General features: G+C 44.4%; 1 protein-coding gene across 4 annotated transcripts in view; it reads right to left on the bottom strand.

The window, feature by feature from the left end:
- Positions 1–13,821, bottom strand: part of glra2 (glycine receptor, alpha 2) — a 215,694-nt gene that overhangs the window by 112,700 nt on the left and 89,173 nt on the right. For all 4 annotated transcript variants that reach the window (XM_068039864.1, XM_068039861.1, XM_068039865.1 and 1 more), the window contains one exon: positions 13,672–13,809. In XM_068039864.1, coding sequence (XP_067895965.1) covers positions 13,672–13,809 — 138 coding nt within the window. The remainder of the gene's footprint in view (positions 1–13,671; positions 13,810–13,821) is intronic.

The raw sequence follows: 13,821 nt of genomic DNA on the forward strand, positions 1-13,821 counted from the left end.
CCAGTACATATGGCCTTTAACCCTGGGGCTTCAGTTACCATGTCATTTCAAGAGCCCAGTCTAGTCTACTTCCTGCGTAGTGCCAAGTAGAGTAATTTTTCCAAGCCAATTCCTCTGATGATGATAGTCACTGGAGTAGAGGTGCACTGAACTAATGTCACAGTGTCAGTTCTGTCAGACTCAATGCGCTACGACAAATGGAGAGAAGTCCTGGTGCAGCACGAGCATTCTTCTCAGGCCTGGTTGAGCTTTGGTCTCCAGGCATTTTAGGAGGAGCTCCCTTGCCCTATGTGAAGAGAAGTGCTTAAAGCAATGTAAAAGGGATTTCAGTTGCACCTGAGTAAACAGCTGAAGGGTGGAGAGTCTCCTCAATTTGACCCAGCATACTGTACTCAATGTATCACTGTGATGCAGGCAGTTGAAAGGTATTATAACAACTACTTGTATTTATATGGCAACTTTAATGTAGGAAAACATTCCAAAACTGATCACTGGGGTATAACCAGATCCAAAGAAGCTCGGATGACTAAAAACTTGGCAAAAGAGGTAAGTTTTAAGAAGTGTCTTAAAGGAGCAGAAATTGAGAAACTGAGAGGTTTAGGGAGGGAATTCCAGAGCTTCTGGTCTAGATATTTGAAGGCGAAGGAAGTGGTGGATGGGTAACAACAACTCATAGAATCATATATATTGTTTGCCTTTTCTCCGTGACCTTTTGGTCAGCTATGTGGCCTGGTCCAATCTGCACCTTCTCCTTTGTTATCTCTTGCCCAACCCCCACCTCACTTGTTTATAATCTGTGACTTTTCTAATATTTGTCAGTTCCGAAGAAGGGTCACTGACCCGAAACGTTAACTCTGCTTCTCTTTCCACAGATGCTGCCAGACCTGCTGAGTGAATCCAGCGTTTCTTGTTTTTGTTGTCATAGAATCATAGAATGGTTACAGCACAGAAGGAGGCCATTCGGTCCATCGTGTCCATGCTGGCTCTCTGCAAGAGCAACTCACCTAGTCTCACATTCCCACCTTTTCCCCATAGCCCTGCAAATGTTTTCTCCTCTTATGAAAGCCAAGATTGAATCTGCTTCGACCAAACTATCAAGCAGTGCATTCCAGATCCTAATCACTCACTATGTGAAAAGTCTTTCCTCATGTTGTCATTGCTTCTTTTGCCAATCGCCTTAAATCTGTGCCCTCTGGTTCTTGATCCTTCTGCCAACAGGAAGTTTTTCCATATCTACTCTGTCCATCTCTATCAAATCTCCTGTCAATCTTCTCTTCTCCAAGGAGAAAAGACGCAGCTTCTCTGAACTATCCATCTAACTGAAGTTCCTCATCCCTGGAACCATTCTCGGGAATCTTTACTGCACCCTCTCTCATGCCTTAACATCCTTCTGAAAGTGTAGTGCCCAGAATTGGGCACAATACTCCAGTTGAGGCTGAACCAAGATTTTGTACAGGTTTATCATAACGTCCTTGCTTTTGTTGTTGCACTTATATAGCACCATTAATGTAATAAAACACACCAAGGCATCAATAGACCACATTTGGAGGAATACAGAGTTCTTGGAGGGTTGTAGGGCTGTATGAGTTTTCTGAGATAGAGAGGCCAAGGCCTTGAAGGGATTTGAATACAAGGAGGAAAATTTTAAAATCAAGGTGTTGATGGATCAGTAGCCAATGTAGTTCAGCAAGAGCAGGGGTGAAGAGTGACTGAGACTTGATGCCAGTTAGGATACAGGCAGCAGAATTATTATAAAATGCCAAGTGAAAACACATTACAAGGAAATTTTTGTTTTATGTTTCCTAGCAACACCCTTAATAGCACTACAATGCAATGGGACTGAAATTGGACTCTGCAGTGCCACTGATACTGCTATGGAAACCCAGAAGAAAGAAAATGGCTTAGCACCACCTCCCCATCCTGCCCCGACACCGTGGCAGCCATTGCACTTGATTTGACATTAGTTTCAGGAACTTCCAAGTATCATCTGTGCTGATCTCTCCCAGCTGAGCAGACATTCAGCAGCTCTAGGCCCTCCACAACAGCACTATTTAAAGGGCCAGACACCATCTTGCAGGTGAGGTGCTTCTGACATAATTATGCTTAGGCTGAGTTTGTTGAAGTACTGTTGTGTATTTTTGGAGGTGTTTTGGAGAGCTGGTGCTTAAAATCAGGCGGCGAAGATATGGGGGCTGTGCTTGCAGTTCCTCTTGGTTTGCAAAATGGCCAGCAAATTGAATAAAGGCTTCAGAGAGGGGAAGCTCTGTGAGAGGAAGGAGGTGGAGGGCCCTCCACATTTTTCAGGACCATTTCTCCTACCTTCACCTGACCCAGGAGCAATGCCTGAGGTGACTCATGTTCAACAAGGAGGTGGTCACTGAACTATGCCACCTCCTGCAACCCAACCTGGAGCCTCACACCTGGGCAAGAACAGCCCTGCCATTGGCTGTCAAAGTCACAGTGGGATTGAACTTTTACACATCTGGGTCTTTCCTGGTGGAAGTAGGCAGCATCTCAAACAGATCCCAGTCAAACATCCGGGAGGTTACAGAAACTATCTATTCCAGAAGAGGAGAGTATATCGTCTTCTCACTCAGCAGGGACAAGCAGGATGAGAGGGCACGTGGCTTTGCCAAGATAGCAGGATTTCCGATGATGCAGGGTGCAATTGACTGCAAGAATATGACTCTGTGGGCCCCCCATGGCAATGGAGAGAGGTACAGGAACCGCAAGGACTATGATTCTATCAATGTGCAGTTGGTGTGTGACCACTTATAATACACCAAGTCTGTGAATACCCATTATCTTGGCAGAAGTCACAATACATTCATCCTGCACCTCTTAGTTGTAAACATCATATTCAGGCCTCCATGGAGAAGCAGAGACAGGCTGCTCAGGGAAAAAAGACCCTATACACATGGTTGGTGACCCCCCCCCACCATGCAAGGTCAGCGGGCATATAATGAGAGCCACAGAGCCACAAGAAACATCCTGAAGCAGACAAATGGCCTGCTCAAGCAATGGTTCTACTGCTTTGACTGCTCAGAAGGAGAACTCCATTCCACACTGGAGCAGGTTTCAAAGTTTGTAGTGGTCTGCTGAGTCCTCCATAACATTGCCAGAATGAGGGTACAGCTATTCTCTCCAGGAATCTGAAGGTTACCTTGGGAGGAGAGAAGAGGAGAAAGGGGAGGAGGAAAAGGAGGAGACAGGGAGGGTGCAAAATGACACTTTCACAAGTTGTCAGACACTGCTTTCAATAAAACTACGTCCCTTGACCAGAATGGATCCACCATGCCCAACTGTTCCATCCATCTGAGAGGTCCCATCCAAGAATAAAGTTAACCTACAAAAACCTTTTTCATTGTATAATTACTGTTGGATGAAGATGTCAAACAGAACCAAACTATTCACCCTTGTGCATTCGTTTAGTGCCCGTCTTGTGGGTGCCCTTTCCTGGCTTAATGCTCCTACATGGTGCTGCAGTGTGACTTGCGGAAGGCTACTGACTTTCAGTGGGAGAGATGGCAGGTGGCCTTGTAGGATGACCTCGAGCAGTTGAGGACCCAGCTTCGAACTGAACCACCTCAGCATGTGTGGCAGCAGTCTGGGCTGGCTGGCTGAGAGAGGCAACAGAAAGGGCACTGGCAGAGAGGCAGTGGTGGGAGGATGAATGCCGTCATTCTGACAGAGAACAACAAATCCATGCACCATTAAGCCACTGCCACTCCCACAGTGCAGCACCTCAGCAATCCTAGTAATCAGTCGGAAGACAGATTGATGAGGGGCTGCAAGAGCCTGCATGCCCCTTTGAGCACTGAGATCCATAGCAATGATGACAGCAGTTTGAGACTGCATGGCAGCAAGCATGAATCTCATGACGTTCATCTGAGGTTCCACTACAGCACCGGGATGTTGAGCGGTTTCTGCCTGTGCTGCAGTGGAAGCTGAGACAGCGGCCTCCAGACACTCCATCATGGGTTGATCCACCAGTGCTGTCCTGGAGTTGGCCACCATTTCCTCACTGGAAAGGCTAGGCTCCAAGCTCTGTGCGATGCCCACTGCCATGTTGAAACTGAACTCCTCCACGCTCCTTGACAGTGACAGGAGGCTGGTTGGCAAGGCTGTCAATGCACCAAGCATCTCGGTTCATCAGTGTTCTCTCGTATGCTGTCCCATCAAAGTCCTCATCTGTGTCCCTGCAGCTGAACTCATTTGCAACCTCATCTCCAGTGAGCTGGCACACGATCTGTCCTTTCCCATGTCCTGGTTGCAGCCCAGTAGCATACAGTGTCTCACCATGTGCAGGTCCCAACTCTATACCAGCCATTAACATATGTGCAGTACTGGTGTCTGAGCTGGTGGCTGCAAGTGTCAGCTCTCTCTTTCTCTTGAGGCTGCTGCAGCTGGGCACATTGCAGTTAAGGGTATCTGAAAGCAGAAAATCAGAAGGGGAAGATTAGTTGAGGGATGGAGGGACAGAAAAGCAAGAGGTCCATGGTCACACCATCTGCAGCTTACACACCATGCCAGACAGCAGGATAAGGGTGTGGGGGGAATTGAGAAGGGGCATAATGCAGTAACATTCCATATTCCTAGATAGTCTTGGTGATGCCAGATGTTACAGGCTCTGTTGCAGGTGGCCCCATGATGCGGAGCACCATTTCCTCCATCGGGTTCAGTGGATGGTTCTCTGTTGCTACCTCAAGTTATGGGCCACCTTGTCCTGCAAGCGAAAGGGCAGAATTGTGATTGTGGTTCACTGTGTTTAGATGATGTGCCTGTCATAGATGAATAGCTGGAGGTATGCGGAGGCAGCAAGAAGTGTGTGTGAGGCTGGCATCATTGGAAGGTGTGTGAGGGTGAGATGGAGTATGTGTGTGTTAGAGACTGCTGCTGGGTGAGCGATGGGGCTGTGGTACATTGAACACTGTAACAGGCTGGTGGTTTGGTGGCTATGAGATGTCTTGTGAAGTTGCGTTCACTGATTTTGGTCACCTGCATGACGTCATTGAACTTCTTCCGGCAGTTTGTGCACTGTCTACCTCAATGGGAACAGATGCGGGAAAGTTGTGAACTGCGACCTCCCCGCGGTCAAAAACAGGTGCAAATGAATTTTAGTCCATTATGTTTTAGTAACACAATATAATATGTTGTCTTTAAACAGATTATATATTGGAATAAAGAATCATTCATAAATCAATTCTCAACAATAGAAGGTTAATCATTTAGGTGTACAACTGATAGTTTTGACTTTTACATGATTGACATTCCAGTAGGCAAGGAAATTATCAATTACAAATACAGAATACAATTGTAATCTTTACACAACTCCAAGAGGTCTATAGAGAGCAGGCTGGCAGACCCACAGAAGCCTTTATAAACTGAATAGACTACTCATTTAAATTGTAATGAAGCTGCAAATACGTGATAATCTTTGAAATTGTTAAAACATTAGCCTTGAAATTGCTGTTGGTGCATTATTGAAGGATTAACTCATAGAATGGTTACAGCACTGAAGGAGGCCATTCAGCCCATCGTGTCCGTGCTGGCTGTCGGTAAGAGGTATTCAACTACTTCCACTCACCTGCCCTTTCCCCGTAGCCATGCAATTTCTTCTCTTCAGATAATTATCCAATTCCCTTTTGAAAGTCATGAGTAAATCTGCCTCCACCACACTCTCGGGTAGAGCATTCCAGATCCTAACCACTTGCTGCATAAAAAGTTTTTCTTCATGTCACCTCTGATTCTTTGGCCAACCACCTTAAATTGGTGTCTTCTGGTTCTCGACCCTTTTCCCAATGGGAACGGTTTCTCTCTATCTACTCTGTCTAGAACCTTTATGATTTTGGATTGGGTCCCCCGGTTTTAGGACTCTCCATCATAATGAACAATTTGTATCAATAGTTTGTCAATTCTATCTCAATGCAAGTTAAAAGACTTTTGCCAGTTCTGATGAAAGGTCACAGACCTGAAACATTAACTCTGTTTCTCGCTCCACAGATGCTGCCTAACCTGCTGAGCAATTCCAGCACTTTCTGTTTTTATTTCAGGTTTCCAGCATCTGCAGTATTTTGCTTTTACTTTGAAGTATTCATTGGGTTTATAAACACAAGGTCCAGATCTCACAGTATTCCCTGTTTGTTAGATTTTATTTTTCCTGTGCCCCTCAGCTCAAAAATGTTTGCATGCAGGCTGAATAAATGTTTCATTTTAAAAACCTCTTGGAACAATTTACTACCTGCAGGGAATGAGTTTCAATTGTTCTCTTTCTGGGAAGGAGAGATTGTGGCATTGCAGGAACATAAATCTCATTATTAAAAGGGTCCTTACATTGTTCAGTACCAGCCCTAACTGTCTGCAGTGAATTTAATTCATTTTAACAGCGCAAATGCAACAAATTCTTGGAACTCACAGAAGATTGATGGCAAGGTCCTGTTTAGTGAGGCTAATAGTGCAAATCGTCCAGCAGTTTGTAGCAATTCACAACTCATAGGTATCTCTTCCTTGCCAAAAATTGTGGGGTGCTGCAAGTTTTATGAGTAAACTGCGCACTATAATTGCCACACAGTGGGTTGAGCAATGGAACAGCACCAACAACGAGGCCTGGGAGTGGTTGTCACAGAAAGCCATCGAAATTCCTGCTGTAGAGTATTCAGCAACAGTGCTGTACAATGTTGGCATTCCCATCACTACAGAACAGATCTGATGGTCACAAGCAGTAGACAAGGATGTCTAGGAGAGGAAAACCATTTTTTTTATTCTTTGATGGGATGTAAGCATTGCTGACAAGGCCAGCATTGGTTGCCCATCTCTAATTGACCTTGAGAAGTGATGGTGAGCAGCCTTCTTGAATGGCTGCAGTCCAGTAGTGTAGGTACACCCTCAATGCTGTTCAGAAGGGAATTCCAGGATTTTGACCCAGCAACTGGCGGCACAATGGCCTCACAGCTCCAGGGACCCAGGTTCGATTCTGGGTACTGCCTGTGCGGAGTTTGCAAGTTCTCCCTGTGACCGCGTGGGTTTTCACCGGGTGCTCTGGTTTCCTCCCACGGCCAAAGACTTGCAGGTGATAGGTAAATTGGCCATTGTAAATTGCCCCTAGTGTAGGTAGGTGGTAGGGAATATGGGATTACTGTAGGGTTAGTATAAATGGGTGGTTGTTGGTTGGCACAGACTCGGTGGGCTGAAGGGCCTGTTTCAGTGCTGCATCTCTAAATAAATAAATGGCAATACAGTTTCAAGTAATTTGCAGGACATAAAGTACAGGTACTTATCGGAGTATATAATACCTATCAGAGGTATTATCAAAGTATTCAAGATCTTTAAGGAAATATGTAATTTGAACTCCAGTAATATGTTCGAAATTGTGACAAACTCTAGAGCCAGGGGACATGGCTCAAGCTTAGATTCTGGAAGCTGCACAGCTAGTTTATATTTAACTGCTTTAACGCTGAGATGGTAAACGTGTAGGATGAACTACCAGGGAGGCAGTGGAGGCAGAGAGTGAAGAAGAATTTAAGGGAAAATTAGGTAGGTATTTTAGGGTGTTGGCGATGGAAAGGTATTAGTTTTGGGACCAGTCAGATGCACTGCAGTATTTTCCATTCCTGTACTTTCCTATGTTCCTACCAGTGCAACTATTAAAACAGGGCAAATGTATGAGTGCGCCACAGGTCGCAAGGTACAGGTTTGACAAGTGTTAGTATCCCACAGGACAGAAGTACGTGCAATACAATTACTTTGAAGAATGCAGGGTAGAAGTACTACAATAAAGAAAAAGGACTTGCGTTTATATAGCACCTTTCACAACCTTAGAATGTCCCAAAGTGCTTTACAGCCAATTTAAAGGCTTTTGAAGTGCAGTCACTGTTGTATTGTAGGAAATGCAGCAATTTCTGCATAGCAAATTTCTACAAACAGCAAAGAGACAATAACAATATAATCTGTTTTTGTGATGTTGGTTGAGGGATAAATATTGGCAAGGACTCTGGGGAGAACTTCCGACAGGAAATGCACTGACCGCCATGTTGGGTAAGGACAAACAAGTCCTTTACCCACGTCTGAAGCAGGTGTTAGCATTTTTGCATATGCTCCAACACTAGTTTGCCCTGAGGCAGCAGCACCATCAAAAGCCGAACGCAGGGAAATCAGTCCTAGGGATTGCATGCCAACCGAGAAGGTAAGCAATTTACCTGAATGTGGAGCTCTGCTACTCCTGACCCCATATTAAAGGAATCAATCAGTGCTCCCAACCACCCATCACAGCTGGTCTGATCCCTGATCCAACCAAACTCCTCCACCCACCCTGGCCCCGACCTTGGCCAAGACTCCAATGACGGACTCCAGCCCACTGATCCTAAATCACCATCTTCCGCTCCCCCGGTCCCGACCCCCGATCCCAGACATCAGGGCCACCGGCTCCCTCCAATTGTCCATCCCATCCCCCCATCAAAAATAAATCTCATGCCTTCAGCATGCACAATTCCTTTCAGGAAGTTTTAAATCCACAAGTAATGTCAACTGTGCTTTTATGTTATACCTGCAGTTTGTATTATAACAAGCCCGCATCCCACTACATTTTCAGTATAACTCCTCGTCTTCACATTGAACAAAGCTGATATCTGGACCTGTCAGCTTTTTGGATACGATCATTATCTCTTTTGTCCTTTGTTTTTAAGGTGGTTCGTAACCCACTCTTTCCATTTGTACTGTCAGTAAAACAGAATTTTACATTGTCATGACAGGAGTAGTTTCACACAAAATGACTGTTCCCTTTCCCTAACCAGCAATTTAAAGCATGATTCACAACAACAAAATGATGACTGAAAGCCACCAGTCATGGTACGGCAATTACTTTCATAACATTTAGGTGCATATGGCATTTAGATTCATATAGTTCTCTTTCATTGTTGTGATAGATCTGGCAATGTATGGGTGAGCAAACATGAAGAATCAGTTAGTAGGCTAACTGAAGGCCAAACATAAATGCTTTGAGTAACAAAGAACTGTAGAAGCTATAAAGTACACATGATTTTGAATGCTATAGTTAACTTATGCAATAAACAACAGGCTTTTGATATAAGCCAATAAAATGTGCTGCTCACAGAATGATTTTTGTTTAGCTAGAAGAGGGTAGATGCATTTATAACTTGTCCACTGGCATCAATTTTCTGGCTGTGAAAAGGCATAAAATACAAGTCCTAATTGTCCAATAATGATACTGAGTGTATTAGTCTGGTCCCCACTTAGTATAGAGAATATTTCCTCAGCATTTACTGGAGCAGGGGAGAGGACTTATGGTAGGAAACCCAGGGGTGCGGGTTTCCCCAAACACTATCAAGTTTTAACTCTAGTGTGTGTTTGAAATTCTTTTCCCATGTTCCCCACTGGGTGGCCAACCTGATAGTCCGGCTTGGCTGCCTTTCAAACATGGAAGAATGTGGCACAAGGAGCAGTTGGATTTAATGGTGTTGCAGGGGAGAGATTGCACAGGGGAGGAGGTAGAGAATGGGTAAGGGTGTTGGGGTCAGTGATCATGGAGCGGGAAGGTCAGCTGGGGAAGGTAACAGATCGCAGGGGGAGATCGCAGGTGAGGGGGTGGGGGGGGGGTCGGTGATGGTGGTTGAGCGGTGAGAGTCATACAGATTATGGGGGGTGTTTTACAGGGTTAGCTTGCTGCATCTGGAGGAAACAGTCCTGTTCCTCCTGGCCCACAAGCTGCACCTTATGCATCCAACCCTCTCGATGCCTTTTACTTGCCAGATTTCCCAAGGCCAGGATTGGGGACAATAGCAATTAAATATAGGAACCTTGTTAAAATGAAGACATGCAGCCTCCTTAAAAGGTTTCAATGGCCGATGCGCTGTCTGAGAGCAGGTTAGTTGCCCCTGCCTTGTCTCACCTCCATTAAAACTGGAATTGGAGGGGATTCAAGGCGTGTTTGAAATTTTTGGTATTTTACCTACCCAAACCCACCCATTTTTGTGGTTTAAAATTACCCACTAGATGTGTGATTCAACTGAAATGCGATATAAATCTGACGTGTTTTTTTTCCTGCTGGCTGACAAAGTCGCCCCATTTTGTGCTATGCCTGTTCATGGGAAAATTTAAATTGTCACTATTGAGGCTGGTAGCCCATCCCCTTGCAGCCAATGAATGATGAACATAAGGGAAAAGATTTTCACTTAAAATGTCTCCCTCTACGGTGAACACGATTAGCAGGAGGAAAAGTACAGTGGGGCCAAAACCCAGCAAATCTGTCAATTTATCTACATCTCAAGCTAAGGACTGAAATACATTTGAACTAATTTGGTGTTAAGAGTTCAGATGATTTACTATATATAAAAAAGCAGGTGACAGGTGAGTGTGAATCATTTTTATATGAGCACAGCATTAGAGATGGATTTAAACATTTTTAATTCGTTATGAGGGCTGAGATTGGAAAAAAGATTTATACAGTGATATAGTTTGCTTTACTGAACAGTGATCTAAACGAAAACACACATGTATATGGGTATCTCATACACATCAGAAACACAATTCTTATGATACACTAATGATGCAGTGCGGAAGACTTGTGCTCTATAACTAGTCAAATTGCTTGCCAAGCTGTTTCAGTACAGTTACAACACTGGCACCTCCCCAACAATGTGGGAAATTGCCCAGGTATGTTCTGTCCATAAAAAGTGGGACAAATCCAAGCCAGGCAATTACCGCTAAAATAAAAATGAAATACTGCTGAGTATTTCCAGCACTTCCTGTTTTAATTCCAGCCAATTACTGTCCCATCAGTCTACTCTCCAATCATCTGCAAAGTGATTGAAGGTGTCGTCAACAGTGCTATCAAGTGGCACTTATTCACCAATAACCTGTTCACTGATGCTCAGTCTCCATCATGATGATTCGGCTCCTGACCTCATTGCAGCCTTGGTCCAAACATGGACAAAAAAACTGAATTTCAGAGGTGAGGTGAAAGTGACCTCCCTTGATATCAAGGCAGCACTTGGCCCTGTGTGGCATCAAGAAGCCCTAGTGACATGGAAGTCAATGGGGATCAGGGGAAAACTCTCCATCAATTGGAGTCATACCCAGCACAAAGGATGGTTGTGATTGTTGGAGGCCAATCATCTAAGCCCCAGGACATTACTGCAGGAGTTCCTTAGGGTAATGTCCTAGGCTCAACCATCTTCAGCTGCTTCATCAATGACCTCCCCTCCATCATAAGGTCAGAAGTGAGGATGTTCGCTGATGATTGCACAAAGTTCAGCATCGTTCACGACTTCTCAGATACTGAAGCAGTCCATGCCTTCATGCAGTGAGAACTGGACTACATTCAAGCTTGGGTTGATAAATGACGTAACATTTGCGCCACACAAGTGTCAGGCAATGATCGTTTCTGCCAAGAGAGAATCTAGACATCTCCCCTTGTCATTCAATGGCATTACTATCACTGAATCACCAGAAACTTAACTGGACTAGCCATATAAATACTGAAGCTACAAGAACAGGTCAGAGGCTGGAAGTTCTATGGTGATTGACTCACCTCCTGAACCTCCAAAGCCTTTCTACCATGACAAGGCATAAGTCAGGAGTGTGATGGAATACTCTCCACCTGCCTGGATGAGTGCAGCTCCAACAACATTCAAAAGGTCAACTATCATCATCACTGGCTCAAATTCCTAGAACTCATAATTTAATAGCACAGTGGGAGTACCTTCACCATAAGGAATGCAATTGTTCAAGAAGGCGGCTCACCACCACCTTCTAGAGGGCAATTAGGGATGGACAATAAATGTTGGCATTTCCAGCAATGCCCCCATCCCATGAATGAATAAGTTTTTAAAAAGTGCAACAGTTTCCACTAAAATTAAATGAAGTTTCTGCTTTTTGACATGCACCCTGTTTATATTCTCAAAGGATGCGCTGTTTGTGACCAAGTGTTTTTCCACTGTTGGGAAAAGGTCCATACAGGCCATCGTCGTAAAACCTCTTTAACTGTACCTGCCTAGAAAAAATGGTGGGTACCAGCACCCAGCACTGTTGGAGGCATCTGTTTATATTTGCCTCTGAGATGGCTTTGCTTCCAGAGACTGCCTGGAGAGTCACCTGCTTCTGGGGGCATCTGTTCTGCCTTGTATGTGTGACAATGCTACCCCTGAAGGTACCTTAGCTACTTTCAATAAGCAATATTTATTAGAGTGTTATTGCAAATGTCAATGCTAGCAATGTTGTTCAGCAACATTAATTATAAAAAAAAAACTTTTATTTACATAATTCCTTAACAGATCATGAGAACATTCCATAGCACTTAACAGCCAATAGATTAATTTTGAAGTACAGTCACTGTTGTTATGTAAGCAAATAGACCAGCCAATTTGTACATGAGTCCCATGAATAGCAAGGTAACCAGATAACCAGAATTACTAGAATACTGGAGGTATAATTACCCTGTACTCATTACCAAACACACTGACCTACAGCTGAATGGAGAAAGAGTTATAAATTGAGGGGCAAGCATTGTGATGATCAGCTTGGGAGATATGGAGCTTCATTTTCCTCAGAATGGTGGCTCCAGCGGATGGGCCATCCACCCACGCCTCCGACAACGCTGCAGTCCAGACCCATTTTCCTGGTTTGCTGCTCAGTACCCATGGACAGTGGGATCCCTACAGGATTTCTGCTACAAAGTGGGAACCCATCAGTGTTACTGAGGAAACTCCAGGTGTGCTGCAGCATCACAAGAGGCAGTGAGGGGCGAAAGGAGCAGATAAGCCCCAAAGATTCCACGAGCTGTAGCTGATGAAGACCTCAACAGAGACCCATACAAGTAAGTAGCTGGGTCAGATCGAAAGTAAAGGAGGCCTCTGCGAGGCTCTCTCTCTCACTCTCTCTCTCAATTGCTCCACTTTAGGGCATTACCTTTATTAACCTGGACAGGCAGCAATAACAAGAGGTAACATGAAGGATGGGAGATCAGATTTCGCCTTCCTGCCCACCTGGAATGTTTACATGCAGCAGGGTAGGAATGTGGCAGTAGGCCTCACCCCCTCATTTTTCTGCCATTTCAGGGGGCATAGTAGAGGAAAATTCAGCCCCAGGGAATGATAACCAGCAACACGACAATAAATGATGTAGCTTAACCACAACATTTGCAGGAAAAGCAACTGGATTTGATGATCAATTGCTCTCATGCCATGAGAATGCATATCAACAATTGAAGCAAGGAAGTCATGATTTTCTGATCATTTAGTTTAATGGATGGTAAAATGTGCAGTGCACGCATCTAGTGCCCAAATATTTGATGCTCACTCGCATCATGTTCCGGGAGTGTTAATTCACAAAATCCACCCTAGTTTTAATGGAGGCTGCTGAATTGTACAGCAGGAAATATTAAGTAAAGGAAACATCTTGCTTACTAGAAAGCTAAGAACTCTCCTGGTCACCATGAGCAGAAGCACCATCTGCATGATGAAGATTTCCTCTGTTTGATATTTCTATCAATATTTTTTTAAAGAATGGATTTATCATTTCGCTCCAATGACCAAAAGGAAGAATCCTTCAACAAAGGGTTTATGATTTAATTATACGTGCTGACCAGATTAATACTTACCCTCACAAGGCAAGTTTCCAGTAATAGCTTCTACTGTTCTAATGATGAATCAGACCTACCTGTATTATAATGCTTTGTGCAATATCCTAGCTCCTTCTCGTCCTTTAGAAGAAACTGTGGAAGGGTCAGCCCATCTGCAACCTGCACCGGCCCTTTCTCCAGCCACTCAAAAATCAAATCGTTCATTGTGTATCCAACTGCAGGCCAAC

The sequence above is a fragment of the Heterodontus francisci genome, chromosome 10 (assembly GCF_036365525.1).
Source record: "Heterodontus francisci isolate sHetFra1 chromosome 10, sHetFra1.hap1, whole genome shotgun sequence".
Taxonomy (NCBI): Eukaryota; Metazoa; Chordata; class Chondrichthyes; order Heterodontiformes; family Heterodontidae; genus Heterodontus; species Heterodontus francisci.